The sequence below is a fragment of the Hydra vulgaris genome, chromosome 01 (assembly GCF_038396675.1).
Source record: "Hydra vulgaris chromosome 01, alternate assembly HydraT2T_AEP".
Lineage (NCBI taxonomy): Eukaryota > Metazoa > Cnidaria > Hydrozoa > Anthoathecata > Hydridae > Hydra > Hydra vulgaris.
The window spans coordinates 5,264,989-5,292,671 of NC_088920.1; the positions used below are offsets into that span (position 1 = coordinate 5,264,989).

The window sequence follows — 27,683 nt, forward strand, 5'->3', positions numbered from 1 at the left end:
CTTGCAGCCTCGATGGAAGCAAAGATGTTTAAAAAAAAAAAAAAATATTACTAATTTTAATTTTCAATTTTTTTACTTTTTTATGTTTATAAACCTTTTTACTTACTTTTTTTTATTTATTATAGCCAATAAAGTGCCCGCAACAATAGTTGCGGCTACACCCTTTCTGTAACTGGTAAATAAATAATTTTATAGTTAAGTATGAAACTCAAATATCATTCAGCTCTATTGATAGTTTCTTTTTTATTTTTAGGTTTATCTTATAAAGGGTTTCTAATCTATTGATATGTTTATAAGGTCCCATATACTATCGTGCACACAGGGTATGGGCCCATAATAGGGGAAAATTATTTTATTATTAAAGGGGAAGGGATTATCTTTGACAAAAGTAATTTGGTTAGAGTGGGCAGTAGGGTGTCCCAAAAAACAACATTGTTGAAAATAATCTGCTTTCACCCCCTAAATGTGTTCTATCTAATAAAGAAACTCTAGATTTAAAATTTTTTTGCATATAAAAATTTTTAAGGGGTTCCTCAAGACCCTCAAATATTTAATCTGTAACTAATATTTTCAAAAAAAAAGATTTTCAAAAATATGTCAACCTGGTAATCATATAAAGCGAAATTATATAAAAATTTCAAAAATAATTTTTACTTTGAAAAAAAATTGTTGTTTATGGTTTTATTACATTAAAAATTACGTTTTTTAACAAAAAATGAAAAAAATGCATTTTTTATGATAACTTTATTTTAAATTTTTTTAAAAAATTAAAAGTTTTCAAAATGAATATTATTTATGAAGTTTTTATATAATTTCGCTTCATTTGAGTACCACGTTGACATATTTTTGAAAAACTTTTTTTATGAATATGTTAGGGACCCATTAAATTTTAGAGGCTCTTGAGGGACCCCTTAAAATACTTTTTATTCAAAAAAATTTTTAACCTAGTGTTTTTGTATGAGATAGAACACATTCAGGGGTGAGAGCAGATTATTTTCAAAAATGTTATTTTTTGGGACACTCTAGTGGGCAGGGTAAAATACTTAACCACACCTACAAATAAAAGATGCAGTTGAATTTTTTAGTTTAATATGTATATTTTTATTTTATTATTTGTTTAATGTTGTTTGTAAAAAAACTACTAATTTTGTTTCCTTTTTTTTTTTTTTTATATTAAGCTATGTTTATAAAGAAATTTTGTTGAAAAACCTGTTGTTTCTAAACAAAACACCATCAAAACTTTAGCAGAACATGCGAAATATTATAATGACTTACTGGTGTTTTTCATTCTCCATGTAAAATAATATTTTAGTGTCAGTTACGATTTTGTAAATACTCCAAATCGCATTTTAAAAATTTCCTTAATAATCATCAAATCAAATTTTAATTAAACAAAAATTTAATTAAATTTTAACTAAACAAAAATTTTAAATAAATTTCAATTAAAACTTAGATTTTTTTAAAAATTTTTAAAGATCATTTTTTAATAAAAAAAACATTTTACGAAATGCTTTTTTTTTTGTCTGTTTGTTTATAAAATTTTATATTTGTTATTTGATGATGGTATAGTTTTTATTTCTTTAGTTCTACTTAGGTGTTTTACTCCGGGGCGCCCAAAGCATATTATAATAATTAATAAGGATGCTTTGCAAAAAATTGCGATGATTGGAGCTTGCGAACAAAAAAACCCCAAAGATTTAGCCCCACCTGTCCCAAACGTGAGAGCAACAAGTTGATGAAATATTTTTTGTATTAATTTCAACTAGACTTATATTCATCGATAAATTTTAAATTTCAAAGTAAAATATATTAGCGTTCAAAAAATATGACCATATTATGTTTAAACTCCCTCATATTAAAGGGGTTGCAAATTTTATATTGTCATGATTTTGAACTCTAAGAGATAGTACTATGAAATTTAAAATTTATCAATGAATAAAAGTCTAGTTGATAATACTACAAAAAATATTTCATCAACTTGTTGCTCACACGTTTGGGGTAGAGGTGTTAAATTTTTGGGGCTTTTTTGTTCCCAAGCTCTAATCATTGCAATTTTTTGCAAAGCATCCTTATTTGACATAAGTATAGACATATAAATGTTTAAAGTTTGCTCCATGTCTGGAAGTTAGCTATCTTAAAGACCAAAAAATGCTTTGGGCGCTCCTGGTTTATAAATTAACATTTAGACTATGCTATCTCAGTTTGGAATCCTTACCAAAAACAAGATATAGACCATTTGGAAAAAGTTCAAAAAAGAGCGACAAAAATAGTCCCATCTTAAAAAAAAATGAAATATGAAAACAGACTTTTTTACATTTCAGAAAAGAAGAACTCGCGGAAACCTTACGCAAATGTGTAGAATAGTATATGACTGCGACCTAATTTCATTACAAAAACCACTAAATTTTGTAACCAACAAAGTATTAGACGTAAATAAAAGCAGAAATCACAACTTTAGATTCTTATGGGAATACACTCCAAAATGTAATGCAAGGCACAAATTTTTCATAAATCAAGTCTGTTATAATTGGAACAATTTAGATTATGAAGCTGTTAATGTGAAAACGATTAACTCTTTTAAAAACAATATTGATAAAAAAGATAAAAGTAAACTTCAACTGTTAAAAACTAATCTCTTATGTGATTACTTTACGTGTGATTTCTGTACTACGGTTTTCAATTTAATCATAATAATAAAAGAAATTGAGACTTTGAGTTTCAATGTTTGCGTTAACTTTCGTACCCCTTAAAAACTACAAGCATCTCTACTGTTAGTAATAATCTCATTCCGTCAACCTAAAAGTCTTTTTTAAAAAGTTTTTTTGTTTTTATTTGTAGCAACAATGTAGATCAAAACTTATTAAAAACTAAAGAATCGCAAATTTAATACAAACTAAGGAATTACACACTTATTTTCAAATTAATGTTTACCCATGCCAAAAAGCGAGGTCTTTTAGTTTAAATATAATTAGATTTTTAATTTTCAATTGATTGTGTCTTTTTTTTAAAAAAAATATGACTAAATTTTTTTTAAGAGAGTATTTATATAAAGTCCTAAAATAAAGAATATTATGCACTTAAGCTCAGACAGTGCTTGTGTAGTAATTATGACTTTGTAGTTTTTTAGGTGTTTATGTTTTTAAGGCGTACCTACCTGCAGTGTATTTTTTCCTTTTTTAACTCAATTACTTTTTTTAGATTAATCAAATGACATGTTTTTTTCAATATAGATTTTAATATAATCGAAAACTATTGAAAATTGCAATGTTTTGTTAATTTGTTTATAAATGTGTAAATAAAAATATCATTTATTTTACAAAGCTATTAGGCATTTTTTTAAAAAAACTGTTTTATCTATTTGAATGAAAGTCTATGCTAATACCTAACATTTAAACTTCAAGTTGCATATGGTAGATATTTTTTATGTAAATAATTAAAAAATTATATCAAATTTTACTTATACTGAAAAATTTGGAAATAAGATTTAAAATTTTTTAAGAAAATTCTTTTTGATAAAAATATATAAAACATATTTTTATGGGATATATTCTGATTAAGAATAAATATATTATTTACTATAATATTTCTTCAAAACTATTTATTTATTACAATTGTAATAAATACAAACTCTTATAGGTGAAATGACATATCTACACCAATTTTATATCTTTTTAAGCTATTGCATGCAACATAATTGATTTATATCTTTTTAAGCTATTGCATGCAACATTAATGAATAAATGTATGGCAAATGCAAAAAGAAACTTGCTGTATAAAAGACTTTTTGCCACAAACTGACACCACTGCACAAAAATTTGTTTAGCCTTACTTTTAGATGGGCGTTTTATAGTCTGTGATTGTTAATGGTCTAAGATCTTAGTTCTGTCGTTTGCATAGGTGTATGTACAAATGTTTGTAAGTGTGTACGTCTTTAGCATATGTTAATTTTGCAAGAAGTGTATGGAACAATCGTGTATAATAAATCTATAAAATAAGAAAACTTTTGAACTTTATTTTAATAAACACTGTACTTATAAATCTCTTATAAGCTCTACATATGCCGAAAAGGTAATAAATAATAGGTATAGAAATTATCGGTGTGATAATTTCTATACCTATTATTTATTACCTGATAAAGTGATAAAGATCCATATATTAATGGTCCGCTTGATGATTGCTGAATGCCTTAAAACTAGTCATAAAAAGTCATAAAAAGTCGTATTTTTTTATTTTAATATTTTAATATATTTTTGATCTATTTTAAAAAAATTAATCACTCCTAAACCATCAAAAAGCTGTATTAAATTTGACAGAAAAACAACACAACTCTATATATATATATATATATATATATATATATATATATATATATATATATATATATATATATATATATATATATATATATATATATATATATATATATATATATATATATATATATATATATATATATATGTATATGTATATATATATATATGTATATATATATATATATATATATTTATATATTTATATATATATATATATATATATATATATATATATATATATATATATATATATACATATATATTAAATTATAGAGTATATATATATACAAATGAATCACCGCAGCTAAAAGCCAACCAAACAAAGTTTATATTGGATTAACGAAAGGTGAATGAAAAGCCAGATATAACAACCACAAATCATCATTCCGTAATCTTAAATACAAAAGTCCACCACCCTATCAAACCACTTCTCAGATTTAAAAAACAATTTAAAAAAATCCACTATATAAACAAGGCCTATTCTAAAGTCTGTATCCCCCTACTCAAATATTTGTAAAAGGTCTTCATTATGACTATATGAGAAATGTGCTATTTTATTGTATTCAAAACTTGAGGTTTTGAATAAAATATAATGAACTGCTAAATAAAAGGACAAAAATTATATTAAAGCCGTCGCGAAAACAAATTCTTATTAAAAAATACAAAGCTCGATGCAAACCTATCTAACAACTAACAACAATTATATTACTCTACTTCATATATCTTAGGCTAACTTATAAATTACTCACACACAAAATACACTTGCGTATATATATATATATATATATATATATATATATATATATATATATATATATATATATATATATATATATATATATATATATATATATATATATATGTAAACATACATACATCAGTAAATAGAAGATTTAAAAGAAAATATGATTCTTGTTTAGTATTGTTACCTCCAAATTTTGTTTTAATTTTATTCACAATATCTAAACGGTCAAAAGTTATCAACTCTTTTTCTAATTGCTTCCATGAGGGATTTCTATTTTTTTGCTTCCATTTTTTTAAAACATTATCAGCTTTCTTGTAACAACTTTTGTTATCAGCTCTAATGTTATCAAGATCTGAATCACTTAGACCTACGTGTCTTCCCCATCGCAACCATTCACTTCCAATATTATAGCTTATTTCACCACAACATTTTGAAATAAGTTCATCCGAAGCCAAATCATTTCTAAACACTAAATATAAAAAGTTTTAATTTTGCATGTGTAAAAAGGAAAAGTAAACAAATTTATAAAAACAAAATATAATAGAAAAATTGGTGTTTATGGGTATATAAAAATGATTTTATAAAGAATTTAAAAAAATTTATTAACAGATTAATTTATTAGATAATTAAGTCATAATTTGTAATAACTATGATGTCTTAAAAATGTTAAGATTCAAAATTTTGAAAACAAGATCTATAGCAATATAAAAATTAACAAACTTAAGTAAACACATTTAGAAAATAAAAATAGTCAAAGAGACGGAACTTTCCTTTGGAAGAAACAAAATGGCATTCAAAGCTAAGAAGATTTTTGTAATTATCTTATTCAACACTTTTGTTCTGAAAGTTTAAATAATTTTTGAAAATTTTCATTAACTTTCAACTTCTTTTCTAATGTTATGAACATAGCTTGTCTCGGCACTTGGGGATCCTTCTAACACACACACACAAAATTAAATAATACTAATATATATATTTAAATGTTCAAATAGCCTGAAATATTAAAAAAAAAATTTTTTAGAGTTGTTCTTAAAAAAAATCATAACACTATGCATATTGCTAAAAGTATTGGTTTCTAATCGTAAAAACAAATAAAAATAAAAAATCATGCGCAAAAATGTTTACACCCTGCTTTTTTAATAGAAAAATAAAAAAGTTTTACTTTTAAATTAAACAAGTTTTATTTTTAACTAAAAATATTTATCAATAAATTTTTATCAAAAATCAATCTATGATTTTTGATAAAAACTTATTGATAAAATGCATAGAAGTTTTGAACATTCCATTTTGCATTTTACATTAAGATAGTGATCCTGCACAAGCCCTATACATAAACTTTTCCATTATAAAAGTTGAGCCAACACAATAGGGAAATACTGGTATTGTGTTGGCTCAATACTGGTACTTAAAAAGCCTGGTAATCCGGTATCAGATTTTTTTTGTTTTTTAAATTTGATATCGCACACCCTCTTATTTGGTGAGGTTCAATAAAAAAAGTTCACAGATAATTTTTTTATGCAAACTGATGATGGGAAGTGGTCTCCCACACCTGCTTTGTAACCCCTTCAGAACCCCGTTTTTGTCTAAAATGACATATTTCTAAGATGTATTAAAATCAGTTAGTGTCAGCGTTACATGCATCAGTTTTACTTATTAGAGTTATAAAAATTATTAGAATGTATATAGCAATGACCTATTCCCAGACTCCACTCTAGAAATAATAGATCCCGGACCTGTTTTTAAGTCCTTTTGAGACCCGCTTTTGTCTAAAATAATATATTTCAGAAATCTAATAAAATCAGCTTGTGCCACTGTTACATACATCAGTTTTACTTATTAGGGTGATAACAATAAAACAAATGTATTTAGCAGTGACCTATTCCCACACTCACCCTCAGGGCGCCAGGACCCAGACCTGTTTCTTAAGCACTTTTAAGACCCGTTTTTTTTGAAAATGATAAACTTCTGAAATGTATTAAAACAACCTATTGCCAGTGTTACGTGCACCGTTTTTACTTTTAGGGTGACAACAAGTGTATAAATGTATATAGTGGGGGTAATTTGGGGCAAGGGAAAGAGGGTAAGATATAAAAAGCTGTCATAAGTACTTGGAAAAGGTACTTTTTATAACATTTCGTCAGTTTTTTTAATTGTTAGTACCAGTGGCCCATATGCCCCAAATGGCGTCCCTCTTCCTGTCATTTCTTCATCACACAGTTAGCCTTAACTAAATTTAGGTTTTCTGAATTGTGTCCAAATTAATTTCAACGTTTTCTGAAAGAGTATAGTTTACTGATCACTATGTATATAGTACACCAAATCAGAAAACTCCTATTAAGTAATTATGGCATTTTAAAGATTTTTTCGCGCCTTTTATTTTGCGCCTTTTTTTGCAAGTGTTTTGCGCCATTTTTTGGTCCACCATGTTTTTATTCAAAATTTTATTGTAATAATTAAAGACAATTTATTGGAAATGAATAATGCAGATGGGATTGTGTTATATTACATAGATTAAAATTGCATAATTAAATAATCGGAATGTTTTAAATCATCAAAGTATTTACAAATATAAAATTAAAAACTATTTCTTCTTGAATTCACCAAAAAATATCAACATTTAGATCAACATGTCGAAGAGAAACAAGATGTTTTCCATTATAAGAACTTAATGCCCTTACTAAATTATGTTTATTTTTAGAATTATTTGCGGACACCTTATACCGATTCCACGAGGCAGTTTTGAAGAGGTAGTAAACACATTCTCCTGATTGCTCCGAATAAAATCCAAGACCCATTTTTTTTGTTTTACAGAATTCAGATACACGATTGAACAGGATATGAAGCTTTGGTGTTAAAGTAATACCATGTTCCAACATCAAATTTTTATAGCAGGCTTTAAAATTTTCAATATTAGTTTGAAAGGTTTCATCAAGTCCGGATCTAAAGCAAGACTCAACAACAAATTTAATAACCTTAAGCATTCTCCTTTAGTTTAATAGGAAGCTTATCATTAAAAACTTCTAACTTTTTAAGAATTTTTCGAGAAGAATTTCCATTAAATTTTCCACTATGCTGACCAGTCTTAATAATTTGCAACTGTTCGTAAATCTTCTTCATGTTCATTGCCGACCAAATAATGTTATCCATTACATGGTTGACAGTTCCCACCCTTATATGAAGCTCCGGTAAAATAAGTCTATCTACAAGAAGTTCAGAGGGGTTCCTATACACTAATACATGGTTTATACAATTCTTAAAATGTTGTGCACACTTAGGTTTTGAACCAGATTCTTTGAATTTTGTATAGTTGTTTTGACAGCTCTCGAAAGTTCTTTATGGAGCATTTGTCTAAGTTTCTCTTCTATCCTACTCACATACATAACATGATGAATTGAACTGCTACTTAAAATTATACCCGTCAGAATTTGACTAAGTTTTATGTCGCATACCGCAATGTGCTCAACTTTTTCAAGATTTAATTTTTCAAATAACATTTTAATGTTGAAATATCTTTCTGGGATTTCGGGAGCTACTAGAAGAAGACATGAAGCATTTACTGAAGAATCTTCAATTATTTTTTCTACACCGACTTTATATAAAGACCTGCAAGCTGTTACCGGTTTTATTTTAAGGTAATCTATTTCAACTTTGCCATAATTTTCAAAAATTTCGTTGAGATTGATTATATTTAAACAAAGTTTGATAAAATTACTTCCCCCGTAAACAGCAATTTTTAGGAATTGGTTCTTAGAATTAACACATTTAAGATCCAGGAGTTTTTTAACAAAAACTGTAACATCATTGCAGTACGCTGCTGCAATATTTTTATATTCCAAAGTTTTATCTTTGTTTTTTAATTCAAATAAAATATTTTCTTTGGTAAATAATGGGAGAAGACAACTGTCCAAATCAGAGACACAGTCTTTCAGTTCAGATTTTACATCGTTTCTTCTTTTTTCAACAACTCTGTAATTACTAATTTTTTTATATAATAAATTTTACTCCAAATATTGCATCATTTTATTGTGCAAAATTAAATTTGTATTAGTATTGTGATTTTACCTTATTATATTTGCAAGTTTTAACATTTGATGGTTACTTAAGGAAAGAAAATTCTGAATATAAAGAAGATTTTTGTAAGCAAAATTGGTTGTTTTTGAAGTATTCTTAGATCCTATAGATAGTTTCAGTTTACTACCTCCTGTCTTCAATGAAATGGTGTTACCACTTTCACTACATAGCTTTTCTTTAATAACCTGAGAAGCCATTTGTTCCTTGACATCTAAATAAGTTACAAAACTATGGAGATTGAATGAAAAAGGTTTCGACAACTTTACATTGTTAAAAAGGTTATAGGCTAAAAAGCTTACAAAGATTTTTTTAAATTAAAATTATCATTTTTGATTTAGTATTCTTAACGTTTCTTTCACTTAACTCTCAATAAGTAACGCAAATTAACACGGTTTTTCTAATACCTTGAAATCCGGATGCAGCTGATATATTATTTCTGAAAAAAAAAATTACATTTACGAACTTGTTTTCTGTAGAACATGGTATGCAACCTTTCAAATTCAAATAATCAAAGTTATAAAGCTTTTTTCTACCTGAGCGTTGTTGCATTGCATTTATGATGCAATCCTCATTTAACTTTAGTCAGACAAGAAATACACCGCGGACAAATAGCTGCCGTTTTAAAACTCTTTACACCAGATTTTTTCTTGGGTATCTTTCTCTGCGTTCTTGCGATTTTGCATATTTCACAGCTGCAAGATTTTAGTTTCTTGAAATTATATAAAAAATTATAATTTTATATTTCTTTACAACAGGTATACAAATAAAATTATATTTAACCCATTTCGTGTTTTAGCCGGGATAGTCATCTTTGACAAGTCAATGTCAAAATTAATTTTCTGCCTGAGATCAACAACATTTGTTCTTTCAACTATACCCCTAACCCTAGATTTGATTCATTTATCAAATCTTATTTCTTTGAGTTCCACAAGGTATCCAATTTTTCAGTTATGTGAATAGTTTTACGTTTATGACGTGTATACTTTTTATATATATTTGTTTAGTTAAAAAACATTTAGTATACAAACCTTGGACACAATCCAGTAGGATGTCGATCATCAGCAATGTTATTATCCGAAAAACAGCTCTGAAATTTAGAAATTATATGGCTTTGGCTGTTTATTTTCATATAACATTTGCGACCACAAAAAAGATCACAAATGCTTTTCCTGTTCTTTGATGATCTAAAATAGTCTGAAGATGTGATTTACCGATTCTTAACATTCTTTTAAACAAAATTTGTTCTATGATTTTTGTCTTTTCCAATTAAATTTGTGGCAAAAAAAATGGCGGATTAAAGATGGTCGTAAAAAGATAAAAAAGGCGCGAAAAAAAGGCGCGAAAAAATCTTTAAAATGCCATATTTACTTAATAGGAGTTTTCTGATTTGGTGTACTATTTGGAATAATTATGGCTTAACTGTTTCTTTGTAACTTCAGTTGAAAAATGTTTTCTCATGATACTCAACTAATTGGTAGAAAAGGTGACGTTGATTGTCATTTTTTGCCAAAACTTTATTAAAGTCAGTGGCTAATTTAACTGCCCGTTCTGCACAGTCATTAACCACTTTCGAGGCACGAACAATCTTACAAGCAGACTTGTAGTCATCACGATTTGCCCAAGTTTCAGGAGACGATGTCAAGAATTCTTTTGGTAGATTGAGAGAGTCAAACAAGTTCATTGAGCGTCGTGTAACAAAGTTAGCTGTAGAAAGTTTAGAGAATGTATAAATATTGTTTGGAGCAAGTCTTCTATTGTCACCAGCTAGATCTTCACTTAAATACCATAACTGAAGTTTAATTTCATTTTTTGCAACCTTTGCAACTTTGCTGTCAACTTGACAATAGTTCTCAATTACTTTCAAAGAAGGAGATCATTTATTGGTGCTTCTGTTGTTAGAGGTGCTGAAAACCAGAAACATGCATATATTGTGGTTATGAAGAGACATATTCTTCTTAAAATCCCAATTTCTTTCTCTGTGATATTTAACTGATGACGAAAAGTATTTTTTCAAATTTTCCACCACATTGGATTTTCGAGATGCGAGCCACTCTTTTTCAAACTTTGTAAGGCATCCAGCTCCGCTTTTATCACTTTAAAATGGTTCAAACTTTGATTTTTCTATTAGCATCCACTGGGACCTCACTCTACCAAAAATTTCAACGTTTGGTCCTTTTGAAACAAAAAACGCATCAAACTCCGCAATTGCACAGATTTCAAGAATATGATGTTGACAAGCTAAAAACAAAACTTTTCCAATCATTGACTTCTGTATGACAGTTATTGTCCAATTATGACTTCCTGTATTACTTGCAGTTGTGTCAAAGCAAAGACCTGCAAGATGCACCTCAACGCCAGGTCAGAATAAACACAACTACCTTTTGTCCCATTAGAGCGCCAGTACCAGCAGGTATCTCAGGGATCCCTAATAATTTCTCAATATCCAAGCCAGATACAACAATTGGCAGACATTCACGTCTGGTTCTAACAAAATTCGACAACATTTTACCATCAAAATGAGCAACTAGTGGAATCAAGGGTTAAAAATTTTTTCTTACTGCTATTGCAAGAGATTCACGGGATGATTTCGAGCTTCCATTAGAGTGGAACGTGAAAATGTTAGTTTATTTACATCAATACCGATTGCAGCTAGGGCTGGTTTGATAACCATCATTGCTTGTCGTGGTGCTATTTATGTTCGGTCTAATGCTGCATGAAAGAGCTGATTGTCAAGAAAACAACGTTTGGATATTGTAATCGAGAGATGATTAGTGCCCATAGTAGAGTGTTTTGAATTATTTGGACGAATAAAAGCTTTTTGTGTTTGAATTGACATATCGCAGTCAGAATTTTCATCCAAAGAGTAGTATGAATTGCAATCCATTAATGTATCTGTAAGTATAATCTTACTTTCTTTATGTTGTTGAAAGCGCCTTTTTTCTTCAAGCTTGCATTTTCTGTATTTTACAACTGCATTCTTATACATTAAGTCTTCTGATGTCATTAACATCTTTCGGGGACCTCTCTGGTCTATCAGAACTTGTTTATCTTCATTTATATTGATGAGACAATCCCATTCACCATGGGCAATATGAAAATATGTATTCATATTGGCAGTGAACTTTTCTTGATAACTATGTTGAGTAGCTGATTTTCGACTTCTGTGCTTAGACACTTAAGCATGTTGCTTGTGAGTACTCTTTAGTTTAGCAACTACATGAGGCTTTGCTATAGTTGGAATATTAGCTTTAAACCAGAAAATCATAACTTCATCTGCAATTGTGTTGCAGAATATTGAATGAGTTGACTTTTTGATTATCATTTCATAAAAAACTTTAAATAGGGCAACACCACTAGATGGCAACTGACTCGGCTCATCTATTGTTGAAAGAATATGTCTAACTGGCCAAACATTTGTAGTTGAGCGTGTTGCTTTCTCTGAAGCAGCCATCTTCTTAAGTAATATTTTTATAATTTTTTACTATAATAGAAAGAATATAATAGAAGTTTAATATATATATATATATATATATATATATATATATATATATATATATATATATATATATATATATATATATATATATATATAACTTTATGATACACCCCCCCCCCCCCCTCCTTCTATTTTCCTTATATTCTTCAATAATGAAATCAAAATATGCATTTAGGAGCGATTTTTGCTAAATAATGCTGAGGGGTTAAATCTTAATTTGGTTGTACTCTCCAGTCTTCTGTGAACTATCTATGTTGTAACATTCTAGTACTTTATAATATTTTTTTTTAAACTCAATTTATAGCAGTATTGTGTATGATATAAAAATAGAATTACAAGACTAAGGTATTAGACAAATTTTGGTTGATTTAGGGTTCCGAATCAGGGTTTGGGGGACCACTACTCATTTTCAGTTTGCAAAAAAATTTTAACTATATACTTTTTATATCAGATCTCACCAAATAAGAGGTTGTGCAATTTAAAATTAAAAAAAAAAAATTTTTTCCATTAAAAAAAACCACCCTAACATACATACATACATGTTTTTCAACATTACTGTATATATTAATATTTTTTAAACTTCAGCCAAAATTTTAATCAATTCTTTTACCTAATGTTAAGTAATATTAATGATGTTTTACATGAAGAGTTTAATTATCTGAAACCAGATCTGATAATTTGATTGTCGACTAAAAATCTTGAAATCATTACAAGTAAATTTTAAGTTCTTTTTTATAACTCATGGACGTGATAACACCAGACACTCTCTTAATAGCACTTAAACTACACTAATACCAACTTTGAAATGGATGCGCTTTTTGAAAGTGCATCCATTTCAATCTCAAAAATAAATAAAAAATATTGACATTCGGTGCCAAACTATTCAAAGATAAATATAACATAGGGAGTGTTATACATTTAACAATAACATTTTATAACACCAAAAAGTCTCACAATCAAAAATTTTCTTGGTTTTATTTATGATAAATATCCACTTTATGTCAGACATATGAATCAGTGTTTTTTATAAGGCTTAATTTGTTTAAAATGTTTTAAGCAAATTCGCCCTGTTAAAAAACACTGATTCATTTGTAATTTAATAATTTATTTATTAATATAGCTTGTTTGTAAATTTTATAATACCAAGCGTCACTAAAAATGTAAACTAAATTTATACTCTGCAATAAAACACTTTAATAATTAGAAAGAAATTTTAGGACTTGGCCCTTATAATGTTTGCCAATTTATAATTTTAAGTTTCAAAATAAAATTGTTAAACAAATAAAAAAAAAAACTAAAAAAAACAAATACCTTCTTTTTCTACTGAGCTGCTAAATAGACCATTTTCCATTTTATGGAAGAAACCTTATAATAATCAAGACAACAAACTTCTAAAAAGGTAAGAAATATGCTTATACCAAAAAAATATCTTTATAAAAATTATATAAAGTTAATATATACATGCCCATAGTAAGATGAAAAGTAGATCTATTTTTATTTACTTTTAAAATTGCTGTTTTAGTTACTTTTAGAATATGTTGTTTTACTTATTTACTTTTAGAATATGTTGTTTAACTACTCTATGTACATAATGATCTGTTAAATAAGTATTATATATTATTAGGGACTCCAGAATCATGCAAAAAAACTTTTTTTTACAAAAAAAATGCTTTTGTACACACTTAATTTCTCATATCACCTAAGCTAAAAATTAGTTATACAAATAAAAAATTGGTCTCAGAATATTTTTACAAAATAACTTTTTAAAAAAGTTTCGAACACAAATTTATGTCTATATCAAGTCAAAAGTTTAATATAGACATAAAAATAGATTACTATTTCAACTTTTTTTTCCAAAAAGTTTTATGATTTAAATGTACTAACTCTAAACGTGTAACTTCTTTCAACAAACTTCTTATTTTTTATTATTAACTTAATTTTATTTTTAATTAATTAAATACTTTGTTATGCAATATAAAATTACACTCTATTTTTACATTTTAATTTTACAAGAAAACTTTATTTTTAAAAAGTTTTCTTAAAAACTTATTTTTTCGAAGAAGTTTTGCTCACACCCAACAAACAAAAATAATAGTTTTAAAAAATTCTAACTGTAGTAATTTTTTAAATTACGCTTTTCTAGTATTTTATCTGTAGTTTTATGTATCTATAGTTTCTATCTGTAGCTTCTCTAGAATTCTATCTTTTAGAATTTTTACTTTTCTAGATAACGCTTACGCTTAAATGTTTCTGTTTTGTTTTGTTTGTCATAATCCAAGAAATTTGTGTTTCTTGAACTGGTTTAAAAATATTCTTTTGCTACTCTTTTATACTTTAAGAGTTGATTAAAATAACTCAAATTTAATATTTGAGAACTTGATAAAACAAATTTTTTTATCCTAAACTTAATGACTCAAATTTTATATTTCAGAATATGATAACTCAAATTTCATATTAGGACTTAAAAAATCAAATGTCATACATTTTACCATAAAAAATCAATTTTTTGTTTTGTTTGTTTGTTTTTTGTTTTTGAAAGAATCAATGCTGTTTAAAAATTATACTATAATTTACCAACCTACAAATATTGATTATACAATTATGTTCAATGGATATCTTTCAATATATTCACTATACAAAATTTTAACTGTGATCTACTAAACAGAAAAAATTAAACAATGGAAACTATTACTCATAAACAGCTTATTAAATATAAAATACAATAATAAAAGCTATTTTTAAATTAAAAAATTAGATAACTATAGCAACCACTTGATTGTGACTTATATTATTTATTTTAAATAGTAAAAAATTTTAAAATAAGTTAAATAAAATGAACTTTTTTAATATATCTAAACTTAATAATTAAAATGTTACACAAACAAACAAAAGACCTTATTTAATAAGGTGAAAATATTTAATACAATCGAAGGGCTGTTACCAAGTTATCATGATTAGATAAACCGAAAACAAAGAAATATGAATTTCTTTTCTTCAGCTGTTTGAGTTATTATAAATCTGCTTAAGTCAAATCTTGGATCTGTGTCAAGCAAATATTAATCTTGACACATCTAAAAAATGACAAGCACGCATATTATCTTATCAAATTACTTTGTAATATAATAAGATAATAGATGTTATCATATTACTTTGTAATACGATAAAAATATAAATAAATGCTCGCTATTTTTATCTGTGTTGAACTTTATAATAATAAGAAGAATAGTTTAAAAAAAGAAAAACTGAGAATTACTATATGAATGTTACTTTATTATATGAATGATATGAATGTATTTTTACTCAATATGATTACATTTACAGAGTTTAAACAAATATGAATGTATTTTCATTCATTCATATTTGTTTTTTTCCATTAAGTTAATCATTGTTGTTTTTTTTTTTTTTTTTTAAAACCTAGTATTGAAAAAAAAAGATAGGAACTGGACTTGGTGATAGAACCAAACTTGTTTTGAATATGTATTTTTTCTAATAATAAAAAGTAATTTTTTTTTTAAGGTAAATACATGAGTGCAATATGAATTACTGTATAAATATATTACCGTAAGATTACAGTATGAACACATACTGCTTAATTACAGTATGAATACACGGGTTTGATGTTTAAGCCCATATGTGCTATATATCTTCTTTATTTTTTTAAAAAGTGAGTTACATTCAACTATCTCAATAATTTTATCAAGTTTAAAAAAATACATACACATGATAAAGATTAAAATAAAAAAATATATAAGTAGTACCTAAAACACTTATAACATTAAACATTAAGTATAACTATTGCACTTTTAGTATCAATAACTCCATTCCATTTTGAGTTAGATGGTAGTTATTTTTAACACATTTAATGATATAAAAGAACATTACTAACCACTGTACTCAGTTGTAAGTACAAGAAACTAAGAGGTTCTAAACGCCATAAAAATTAATATCAAAATGTCACATGGCATTGACAAATGTTTACTTTTCATTTTGCAATGTTGACATATTGATTGCGAGCGTTCATTTAAACGTACATTAAATAATTGATGGCAATATAATTCTTTGATCGAGGATGCACGGACCGGCCTACTTTTTCTAATGCTTTTATTAACTTGTCGTTTGTCTGTGAGCATCAAATCTTGCAATCAATTTTTGAGTCACTTCCTAATAATAGGTTTTATTCAAATTTTGCATACATACTCTTGCTTGATGACAGTACAATATTCAATAAGTAGTTTTGCAATAAGTCAATTAATTTAGTTAATTTTAATTAAGTTTATTTTTTGTATGGAAAGAAGAAGAAGAATTTCAAAAATAAATATTAATTACTCGCCTACTTGTACGCGTGTTTGTCAAATTTTGATAAGAACTTGACTTCGTAAACGGAATATCAAAGGTTCAAGACCCGCCTCTTCCTGAATTTTTGTTTTTTTTTACAGGCATACAGCCACATGTTGATAAAATAAAATAGTAATATCAGAAAAAATTTATTGAGAAGTTTGTGTTTTAATAACATATAAAAGCATTGCGTTTTAAAAATTCGTAAGTAATTTAACTTATTAAAACTAAATACTAATAAATAATGTATAATAAATATTATTATATTTTAAATAAACAATTTTTTTTTTAAATGATTCTTTTAATAAAGGCCTTTCTCATTTCTATCCATAAATATCTCTTTCCTATCCATAAAAAAGGTCCTCGAATGGACCATACAAATTATCAACCAATTTCTTTTCTAGCTTACAAAATGTTTTAAAAAGCTATGCACAGCAGGCTTTATGACTTTTATTGACAAAAAATAATGTCTCTACAAGCATCAGTACGGATTCTGCAGGGCCGACGACATCGGGGAACACGTGCCCGTCCCCCCACTTTTTTTTAAAAGCCGTTTTTTTTTTCTCAAAAAATTTTTAGATATAGAGGACTTTTTTTAAATTTTTACAATTGTACCCCCACCCCCACTTCATAACCCGTGCCGTCGGCCATGCTTTGTGACAAACACTCTACAACTCATGCACTTATAAAAAACTAACTTATGATGGACTTATAAAAAAACATGCACTTATAAAAAACTAACTCATAACTTGTAAAAAAAAAAAATAATTAGAAAAGCTTTTGACATTAAACTTTATGCATGTGGAGTGTTTCTTCAACTAGGAAGAGCCTTTGATTCCATTGATCACTCCATCCTACTAAAAAAATTGAAGCATACGGTGTTTGAGGTATTGCTTACCAATGGTTTTCATCGTATCATCTTAATAGATCGCAATTTGTCTCCATCAATGATACTAAATCTTTGCCAATAAAATGAAGGTGTACCCCAAGGTTCTGTATTAGGACCATTGTTTTTCCTAAATTTTAGAAACTATCTTAATACCTGTCTAAAAGTTTTAACGGCCCACCATTTTGAAGACGATACCAATTTACTGAATAAAATCAAACCTTTAAAATAAATTGATAAACATACTAATTATGATTTATCCAATCTGCTTCAATGGCTGTGCTCTAAAAAACTGAATTTTAATACCAACAAACTAGGGTTTCCAAAAAACCGCAGTCATAAAGAAACCGAGGTTTCGGTTTTAATTTTAAAAAACCTGGGGTTAACCGTGGTTTTCGGGATTTCTTGTTAATTGATAAAATTTATGTAAGTTTATTATGGATAATATATTAAAAAAGTTATTTAAACAAAGTGCATTACATTTATATTTCGAAATAATACTTACAATTACTTCTTTTTATTGTAAAAAAATTTTAAGAAAACAAAAGATTTTAACGAATCATCAGATAATTGTGATCTGATTTTTGTGCAAAAGCTAGTGCAGCTCAAAAAAATGCGTTCAACATCTGTTGATGTGGGTTTTATAGAGACTATTGCATTAAAATTTTTTTTTTTTTTTGTTCTTTTGCTCGTATTTCGGTTTAACATAAAACTCTTCCTTAAACCGTTTAAATTGATCAGTAAATTTAGGCACATGAGTAATGCTATCTTTATTGAGAAGTGCGTTTAATTCATCTTTAAGAGAAACCAAAAAGTCTTAACGCACGTTTTCCAGCAAAATTTAAAGTATTTTTTAATGGAACAACTGAAGGATCTTTTAGGCACAATAACAACTGCATAACATTTCCGTTAAATCTTTCATCAACACGCATTTTTAAATTTGAATGCAATAAAGATTTTTGTATTCGTACCATTTTTGTATTCGTACCATTTTTGTATTTGTAGCAAATATTTTGGAAAGCATAAATTTAAGAACAGTATCTTCTGTCAATAATGTTGCATCTTGCTAAGGAACTCCACTGCTAGTTTTGCTGGCTCTTAAGCGGCATGTAATGAAGCTAATGACTCAAAGTCTAGATTGTTGATTACATCAAGAACATTCAATTCAGTAATATCTGGAATAAACATTTTTGATGTAAGTAAATCAGTCATATGTTTTTTAGGTAAATTTGGAAAAGTTCTAGACAGACATGCTGCATACAGAGTTTTAACAAAAAAACAAGTTGGAATTGAATCTAAACCATGGATAACCGCTGGTATTCTTAAATCCATCTCAACCAAAAATGTCATTTATAAAAAATGTGTTAGATTAAATAATATTAATACAAGAAATCTACTCTTTGATAAACTTAGGTTATATAGAGATAAAATAAGCAACTTTAACAATCCAAAAAAGTGTATTATATTTCCTTTTTCAACAACAACCTAAACAGCATTAAGAGAACTTTGAAAGAAATTATCAACATCAGACCTACTATATACAACAACTCTTTCAACCTCAAAATAAATGATAAAATCATCTCTTATCCAACCACAATTGCTTATATTTTTAACAATTACTTTGCTACTATCCAAGAGAATCTAATAAATAAAAAAATTATCTCTAAATACGATTTTAGAGACTTTCTAAAAAATTATACTGAAAGTTTCTTTTTTCTTTGAGCCAGTGACTGAAGTTGAGGTGTCGGGTCTCATAATGAAACTTCAAAACAAAAAAAAGTCTCGGCCCAAACAGCCGTCCCACATTTATTCCAAAGTTTATTCCAAACATAATCTCAAAGCCACTATCCATAATTATGAATAACTCATTTAGAAATGAAATTTTCCCAGTTCTCCTTAAATAGCTAAAGTGACACCAATACATAAAAAAGGTTCTCTACTGGATTACTCTAATTATCGCCAATATCTCTTCTCTCAAATAGAAGCAAAATATTTAAGAAAGCTATGCACAATAGACTTAACGACATTCTGGAGAAATTCAGGTGTCTTTATAAAAATCAGTATGGAGTTAGAAACAATCATTCAACAACTCATGTACTAATTGATATAACTGAAAAAGGGTGGAACTGCTTTGGACAATAAATTCTTTGCATGTGGTGTTTTTGTTGAATTCCAGAAAGCCAAACGAAAATGAGTTTTTAACACGGCATTCATTTTTATAGTAACGCCTCTGAACTGTATGAATTTTTTAGCTTTTTCAGTAAGAGGTCTGAAAATAATTTAAATTTATGGTCTGTATTTTGTATGAGCTTGTTTTTTTTCACAACACATTAATCTTTTATTTAAAGTATAGAAATAATTGTTGAGAAAGTGTAGAACTAATTATTGAGAATTAGTTTCAATTACTTACTACTTGCAACAAATTACAATTCAAATTTTAGTTTTAATTTCTTATTTTTGTTTTTTTTATTTTGGTGTTTGTGCTATTTGTACTTAATTTTAATTTTTTTTTACTTTTATGATTTTGTTTATAGTTTAAAAATTGTTTCAAAATTGTTTCAAAAAAACACAAAAAAACGATAAAATTAATTAGAGTTAAACAAGTTAAACAAGAAAATTTATTAGAAAAAAAAAATAAACCAAAAAACCTTAAAAATGAAAAAAAAATCATTTTTCTAAAAAACAATAGTTTATCAACAATTAAGGTTTTTATGTTTTTGTGTACAACATTCTTGTTTAAACTTTGTATGCAATATTATGAATAATTTTTATTTTTTACTTCTTTAACCCTTTCTTTATTATTTTATTGAAATCTATCTATCAAAAACTATCGAATACAATTAAAAATATTGTGAAACCTGAAGTAATATATTAAACATTGAACGCATAACTGATAAATCAAGAGAAATTAAGTTTGAACAAATTAAACAACACCTAATACGTAAGTTCAATTTTCTCAGCATATCTAAAATATAGTATAAAAAAATTTCATTCCTTGAATATTATTTCAATACCACTTACTAACCTTATAAAAAATCCAATATTAAATCTTTCGAATATATCAATCTTACGTGAACAGGAAAACTTTTTAAGTCTTGGTCCGCAATTTAATCCAACACAAAATAACACACCATTTATTGATATTAAAACATCAACTGAGGAATGCGCTTTAAATATTGAAAAAATGTGAACGTTAAAAGAGCAAAATTTTTAAGACAGAATGTCTGCAAAACATTAACCAAATATTTAAGAGTGAAAATTGATAGTAATATTTCTAAAAATTGACGTCAAGCTATCAATGAACTAAAAAATTTAACCAACAAAATTATATCCATTTGATAAAGATGGCTTTGCCATTTTAAATTCGGAATCAGCAATACAAAAAAAAGAAGAACAACTTTGCAATTGCTCAATATCTGCAGTTGATTCAACTTAGAAGTTTCTAAATCTTATTCAACGTACCCTTAGTAAATTAAAAAAAGATAAAAATAGATAAAAAAACATCTGGTAAAATATATCCTTCAGATGCAATTCCGCCCCGTTTGTATAGTTGTATTAAAGCACATTAAAGTGAAAAAGGTTATCCAATGCAAATAATAATTTCGACAATCGGCTTACCACCTCATAAACTTTTTTTTTTTTGTTTTTTATTACATGGAAATTTTTATGTAAATATATAAAGTTAAAAAATTTACAATTGAAGATTATGTTAAAAAAATGATAGAAATGAAAAAAAAGCAACGCGGAAACTCAAAAAAGAATTAGAGGTCTTGTCATAAATATATATATATATATATATATATATATATATATATATATATATATATATATATATATATATATATATATATATATATATATATATATATATATATATATATATATATATATATATATATATATATATATATATATATAAATACATAAATACATTCCTAAATACATACATACATACATACATACATACACACATACATACATACATACATAAACACATACATAAATACATACACACATTTTATTTTTTCTGCATTGCATATATTTGACCTTTTTTCTTTAGAATTTTAAATATATAAAAAAAATTAAAATGCTTTGAAAAGAAGTTACAATAGTTTCTTCACTTGAAGCAAACATATGATTGTTTATAGAGGTTTTCTTTTATTGGTTTTGTATTTACTTATTTATTGCAAATCTTGCATTAAATACATTTCAAAGTAGTGAAAGGAATTTTATGATGGAGAATTACATTTCACCGTGCAATACTAGCAGTATATGCTGAGCAGACAGGCCTTATAAAATTTTTACAGATAAAAACTCATAAATAAAGCAAATTAAAAAAGTTAAAAATTTTTATAATTACTTCATATTGATTTTCTTTTTTTGATTAAATACTTATAATTTTTTGTCAATAATTATTAAGAACTACTATAAATATATAACATTGTCTGTTAAAATGATTATATCAATTTATTTATAACTTTAGCTTAAGTTCTTGATAGATATATGTTACCTTTACACTAAATTGTACAGCTTAAATAAATATGTCAAGTAGGTTTGTTTAGTTGCTTTTTTTTCTTGCATGGTGTTCACGATCAAGTTTGTAAATTATGTGTCGAGATTCAGCTGCTTCTTCTCCCATTAAAGCAAATGGAACTCATATATCTGTAACCATTTCTTTAATATGTTTATCAATTATTTTTTTTTGATCAATTGTTTGTAATTGATTGCAATTATATTGTTGTGTAATCTGATTGTTATATTTTCATCAATTTTTAAAATTTTGATGAGTAATGATCCTTAAGGATTAGAAAAGGCTTGACGTTATTAATTTCCGGTACTTTTAGTTTCTTCTCCACCAGCTCTTGGTTCATCAACTCTCAAAAAACACAACTCAAAAAACTACTTCAAAGAACCGATGATGAATAACTTTTTCTCTCTATAAATATTGATCTTTTAAATCTTTTTTATTTTCTAAGTTTTTATTTTAATTCTATATAAAACATGTAAAATAAAATCAAAAAACCTAATCCAGACATGTAGTAGGGAAATTCCATCGCACAATTCTGATTTATCCTTAGAGATTTTCAGTTCGCTCATTGTGTTAGGTGTGATTCGATTTAATTTTTAATACTACTTTTATATTTTGTTTTATATACTACTTCATATTTGGTTTACAGAATCTAATACTCAAAGACATTATGCTATTCCATAAAATATTGCTTGAATTTAAATGTTCATATAGTGGAAGAGGTAGTGTTGCTGAGACTAATAGATCCAAATCTTGAAGTTCATTTTGATTAAAACTATTAAAACTTTGATGGTGTTTGAACTAACTTGATGCTCCGTCCAGCATCGGACTGGCATGGGACCCTTATGATATTAAAATATTTAGCAAAAGTATGTTAAACCCTTAATCACCTTGTTTTTTGTTAAAAAAGTATAGGAAATTTTTAATAATGTGCATGCAAACTTCCATATCTTTGACCATGTACTCCGCCCATTAACTTATTCGAAACGTTTAAAAATTAAATCCATGTGCAAGGTTTTAAAAGTATTGAAATTGTTTTTTAATACATTATTTAAGAAGCTCCTGAAGTCCTCACGGTCTTATCACAGAACACTGCGTAAGAGTATTTGAAAAGAAGTTCACGCCTCCTTCCTTACTGATATTATTAAACTTTCCCAGTGGTGGCGTTGAACCACAAATTTCAAGTTTCTGAGGCAAGCGCGCTAACCACTGCGCTATGGTTGCTTTGATTATAAAATGTCGCGTCGCACCACTTTATTTTCTGCACATTATTGCCATGCTAAAATTGATTTATGACTATGGTAACCAAATACGATTGTGTTTTATTGTATAAAGAACAAAGAACATAACAGTCATTAAAACAAAATTAAAAAAATTTAACATTATATTATAAAACTAAAATTAAATTTAAAAATTTATTTTAGTTTTATAATATAATATTATATATTTCATTTCATTATAATTTTTTTAAATTATATAAAAAAAATTATCTAAAAGTTTTTTTTTACTAAAAAATGAGAAGTTTTTTAGATTAACCCATTTTACTGTAATTAAATCTGAACTCCAATTATATTTCACAACATTTTTTAAATTATTAAAAAATACAAAAAATATTGTTAAATATAACTGAAATATAATGTTTACTAAGAAACAATAATATTTTAAATAATAAAATCTCTAGCCCAGTTAAATATTTTTGAAACTCTCTGGTGGAAAGCATTGGCTTTGTATTAGCAAGTGATTATTATCACAATTATGATTACGTTCTAAATGTATTAATAAAATAATCGATTAAAGTAGGAGGGGGGGGGGGCTAAAAATTACTTTGCACCAGCATATTTTTATTCTCTCCAGGGGCCTGGGCTTATATAAAATATATATGCATGACTCAATAAAAACACGAAGTTTAATGTTTTTTTGTATTAGATTAGATTTTTAGTCAATTACTCAAGATAATTTACTCTACAACTAATTAATATTAATATATGGCTGCTTTACAATGTTTTAGTATATTTTATTAAACATTTCATATTTTAATCGTAGAAATAATTATATTTATTGAACTGTCTTTTCAAAATTGATGCATATTAACAATAGTTAGTTATTATTAGGGTTGGGAATACCGGGATCCCAGATACCGGGATTCCGGTATTTGGAACAATTTATAGTTGCCGAAATACCGGTATTAAAAAAGTCGAATACCGCTATTTCAGTATTCGAAATAATTTCACCATTCGAAAATTCAACAAGTTTAAAATTTTAATTGATCTTATAAATGGAAACAAAATTCATTGTACAAAATTAAATGTGGGTATATATATACCAATATCATATTGTATATATATATCAATATCATATACAATATCATATACCAATATGATATTGGTTATTTTTAGCTAAATTAAAATATTATATAAAATTCCAAACGGTAAGTTAAATTATACATTATAAATTATACATTTTATTACCTTTTAGAAAATTTGTATTTTATACTGATATGAATATTCAAGATTTTGAGGAGCATTCCAAAGCCAATGATAAAAATTCACCATGGTTTTATTTTGTAAGAGAAAAAGCAGGACAGTGTGCTAAATGCAAATTGTGTAAGAAAATAATAAAAACACATGGAGGTTCTACAAGCGGTCTTCATATCCATTTAAAAACAATTCATAAAGTCAATTTGTTAAAAAAAGATGTAAGTAGCCCCACTATTTTAGATTCTTCAGAATTTTCACAGACATCAAAACCTTCAGTAACTATAAACAACTTTTTTAAAAGTGATAAAATGAATGATTCATTGCCAGCTATTTTAGCTAGGATGACTGCGTGTGATGGTTTATCATTCAACATTATTTGCACATCATATGATATCAGAAAAGGCTTAACAGCCAGGGGCTTTTCTAACATACCAAAGGATCACATAACAATTCACAAAATGGTATTGAATTACAGTAAAAATATACGAGCTGAAGTAATTAAAGAATTATCAAGCAGAAATGCTAATCGAAACAGATTTTATCTAACTTTCGATGAATGGAAATCGATAAGAAATAGACGTTACATAAACAATAATGTCCACTCTGACAGAGAATTTTGAAATCTAGGATTAATTCGTGCTTTTGGAACAATTCCTGTCGAAAAATGTGTTGAGCTTGTCAACGATAGGTTAGGTGATTTTAAGCTTTCGATCAAGAATATTGAAGGTATTACGACTGATGGCGATGCAGTTATGACAGAGGTAGGCAGGTTAATCGAAGCACATCAGCAGCAATGTTTAGCGCATGGAATTCAGTTGGCTGTTATCGGCGTACTCTATAAAAAACCTAATAATGAGGATAGTCTGTATAATGAAGAAGATGCCAACATTACATCAGTTCCTACAACCAAATTTGAAAAAGAGCAGAATTCCACAGATGACGACAAATTAATTGATGAAGATTATGAAAATGAAAATGGTTTACTCATAATCTCCACTAAAAACGAGGATGATAATTCTTCTTTTCCGGTACATCAAACGTTACCATTAATTCAAAAAGTTCGAAAAGTGGTCAAAAGATTTTGTTCTTCGCCTACAAAAAATGACAAAGTCCTACAAAAATGACAAAGTCCTACAAAAATGAAAAAGTTCTACAAAAAAAAAAAGTCCTACTAATATATGTAAAAGAATAGTTCGGGAAAAAATTGTCTCTGGTTTTAGACTCAAAAACAAGATGAAATAGTTTGGTGTTTATGATAGAACGTTTTGTCAAATTAAAAAATTTCATCAAAAGGAGTCTAATAGATTTAAAATCACCTTTTTTTTCAGATGCAGAGTTTGAAATGTTGTCAAATACCCTTTCAGTTCTTCTTCTTATTAAGCTTATAGTTGAAGCAATCTGCCGACAAGATGCAACTTTATTATCTGCAGATACTGCTATTCAATTTATGATGAAATCAACAACTGGCCATCCATGTTCATTAAGTTATGAATTGAAAGCAGCGTTAAAAGTACGTATTCTTGAAAGACGAACAGAAATTTCAAGTGTTTTGCAATATTTACACGATGCAGACTCCAATGAAAATCCGAGCGATGATGAAACCGATAGAAATTATGAATTATTTCCAATCATTACCAAAGCTGCAATTGCAAAAATTATCGTTTTACAGATACAACGTCTGGGTGTGGCCAACTTACAATATGAAGCTGCAATTTTAGCAACAACATCTACTTCAGCCAACAATATAATAGACACAAATATAATATTCAATGTCGATGATGATGAAGTTGATCAAAGAAATGAAATTTTTCTGACTTTAAAAGAAAAGTTGGAGATAAAAATATCAAAAAAAATTTGAACCAGATTACCTGAGAGTGGAATTGACCAAAATAAAAAAGATCTCACACGCTCAATAAAAAAAGAAATGTCATTTTTTGAGACAAATGGCACGAGGGGAAAACTTAAATATATAATTATTTGCTAAGTATTCAACCAACCAGTGTAGAATCAGAGAGAGCTTTTTCGGTAGCTGGCTTAATCTGCACCAGAATTCGGTCAAGGATGGGAGATAATTCGCTTAACAACCTATGTTTTCTATGTTTTCTGAGATCTTATATCAACAACCAACTGCAGAAAAAGTAGAACCTTAAAAATTTATGTTTTCTTTTTTTTCTTATGATTAATATATAACTAACATTTTACTAAATTTTGTTTTTCTTTTTTTTATTCTTTAAATAAGTTAATATAGCTTTTTTTGGATGCCAAACAATTTTTAATTATATTATTTATTCATTTTTATTAATAAAGGAAATGTAATAATACCGGCTTTATACCGGAATCCCGGGATTATAAGTTTTCAATACCGATATACCGGTATTTGAGTTTTGGTCCGGTATTCCCAACCCTAGTTATTATTAATTTGTATTTTGTTTGTTTTATTTGTGTATTTTAATTCATAGTGACACCCAGGACCTACAGATATGGCATGGGCCCGGGGGAATCCCCCAACCTCCTTCGCCAGTCCGACCCAGGCTCCGTTTATACCCCAATTACTAATTAATATTAATTCATCAAAATCTTTTTTTATCATTCAAATGTATTAATTTTTTTCTCTGTCATTTCATAAGCCTCTTGGATGTGTTATCCAAACGGTTCTGTAATTTAACTTTTGGGCTTTGTTTAATAGATATTTTGAAAAGCGAGCACTCAACTTTTATTTGAAAATACTCGATATAATGGAAGTCTGCATGTGTATTTTTATAAGTACTATCATAAACACTCTTTATATTAATCAAGAAGTATACAAAAGCATCTTCTGACGTCATTTTCTTT

At 27.1% G+C, this 27,683-nt stretch overlaps 1 protein-coding gene across 2 annotated transcripts in view; it reads right to left on the reverse strand.

Annotated features, from left to right (window-relative positions):
- The window catches only part of LOC136075052 (NACHT, LRR and PYD domains-containing protein 3-like), an 85,877-nt gene extending 69,304 nt beyond the window's left edge, over window positions 1–16,573 (reverse strand). Inside the window, exons 1-3 of one of the 2 annotated variants that reach the window (XM_065787284.1) lie at window positions 16,384–16,573; window positions 13,937–13,990; window positions 5,243–5,527 (exon numbers count right to left, since the gene is read on the reverse strand). In XM_065787284.1, coding sequence (XP_065643356.1) covers window positions 5,243–5,527; window positions 13,937–13,990; window positions 16,384–16,408 — 364 coding nt within the window. In that variant the 5' untranslated portion in view covers window positions 16,409–16,573. Of the gene's footprint in view, window positions 1–5,242; window positions 5,528–13,936; window positions 13,991–16,383 lie in introns of those variants that run through there. The other variant, XM_065787285.1, reaches the window with a different exon arrangement.
- Window positions 16,574–27,683: the final 11,110 nt, after the last annotated feature.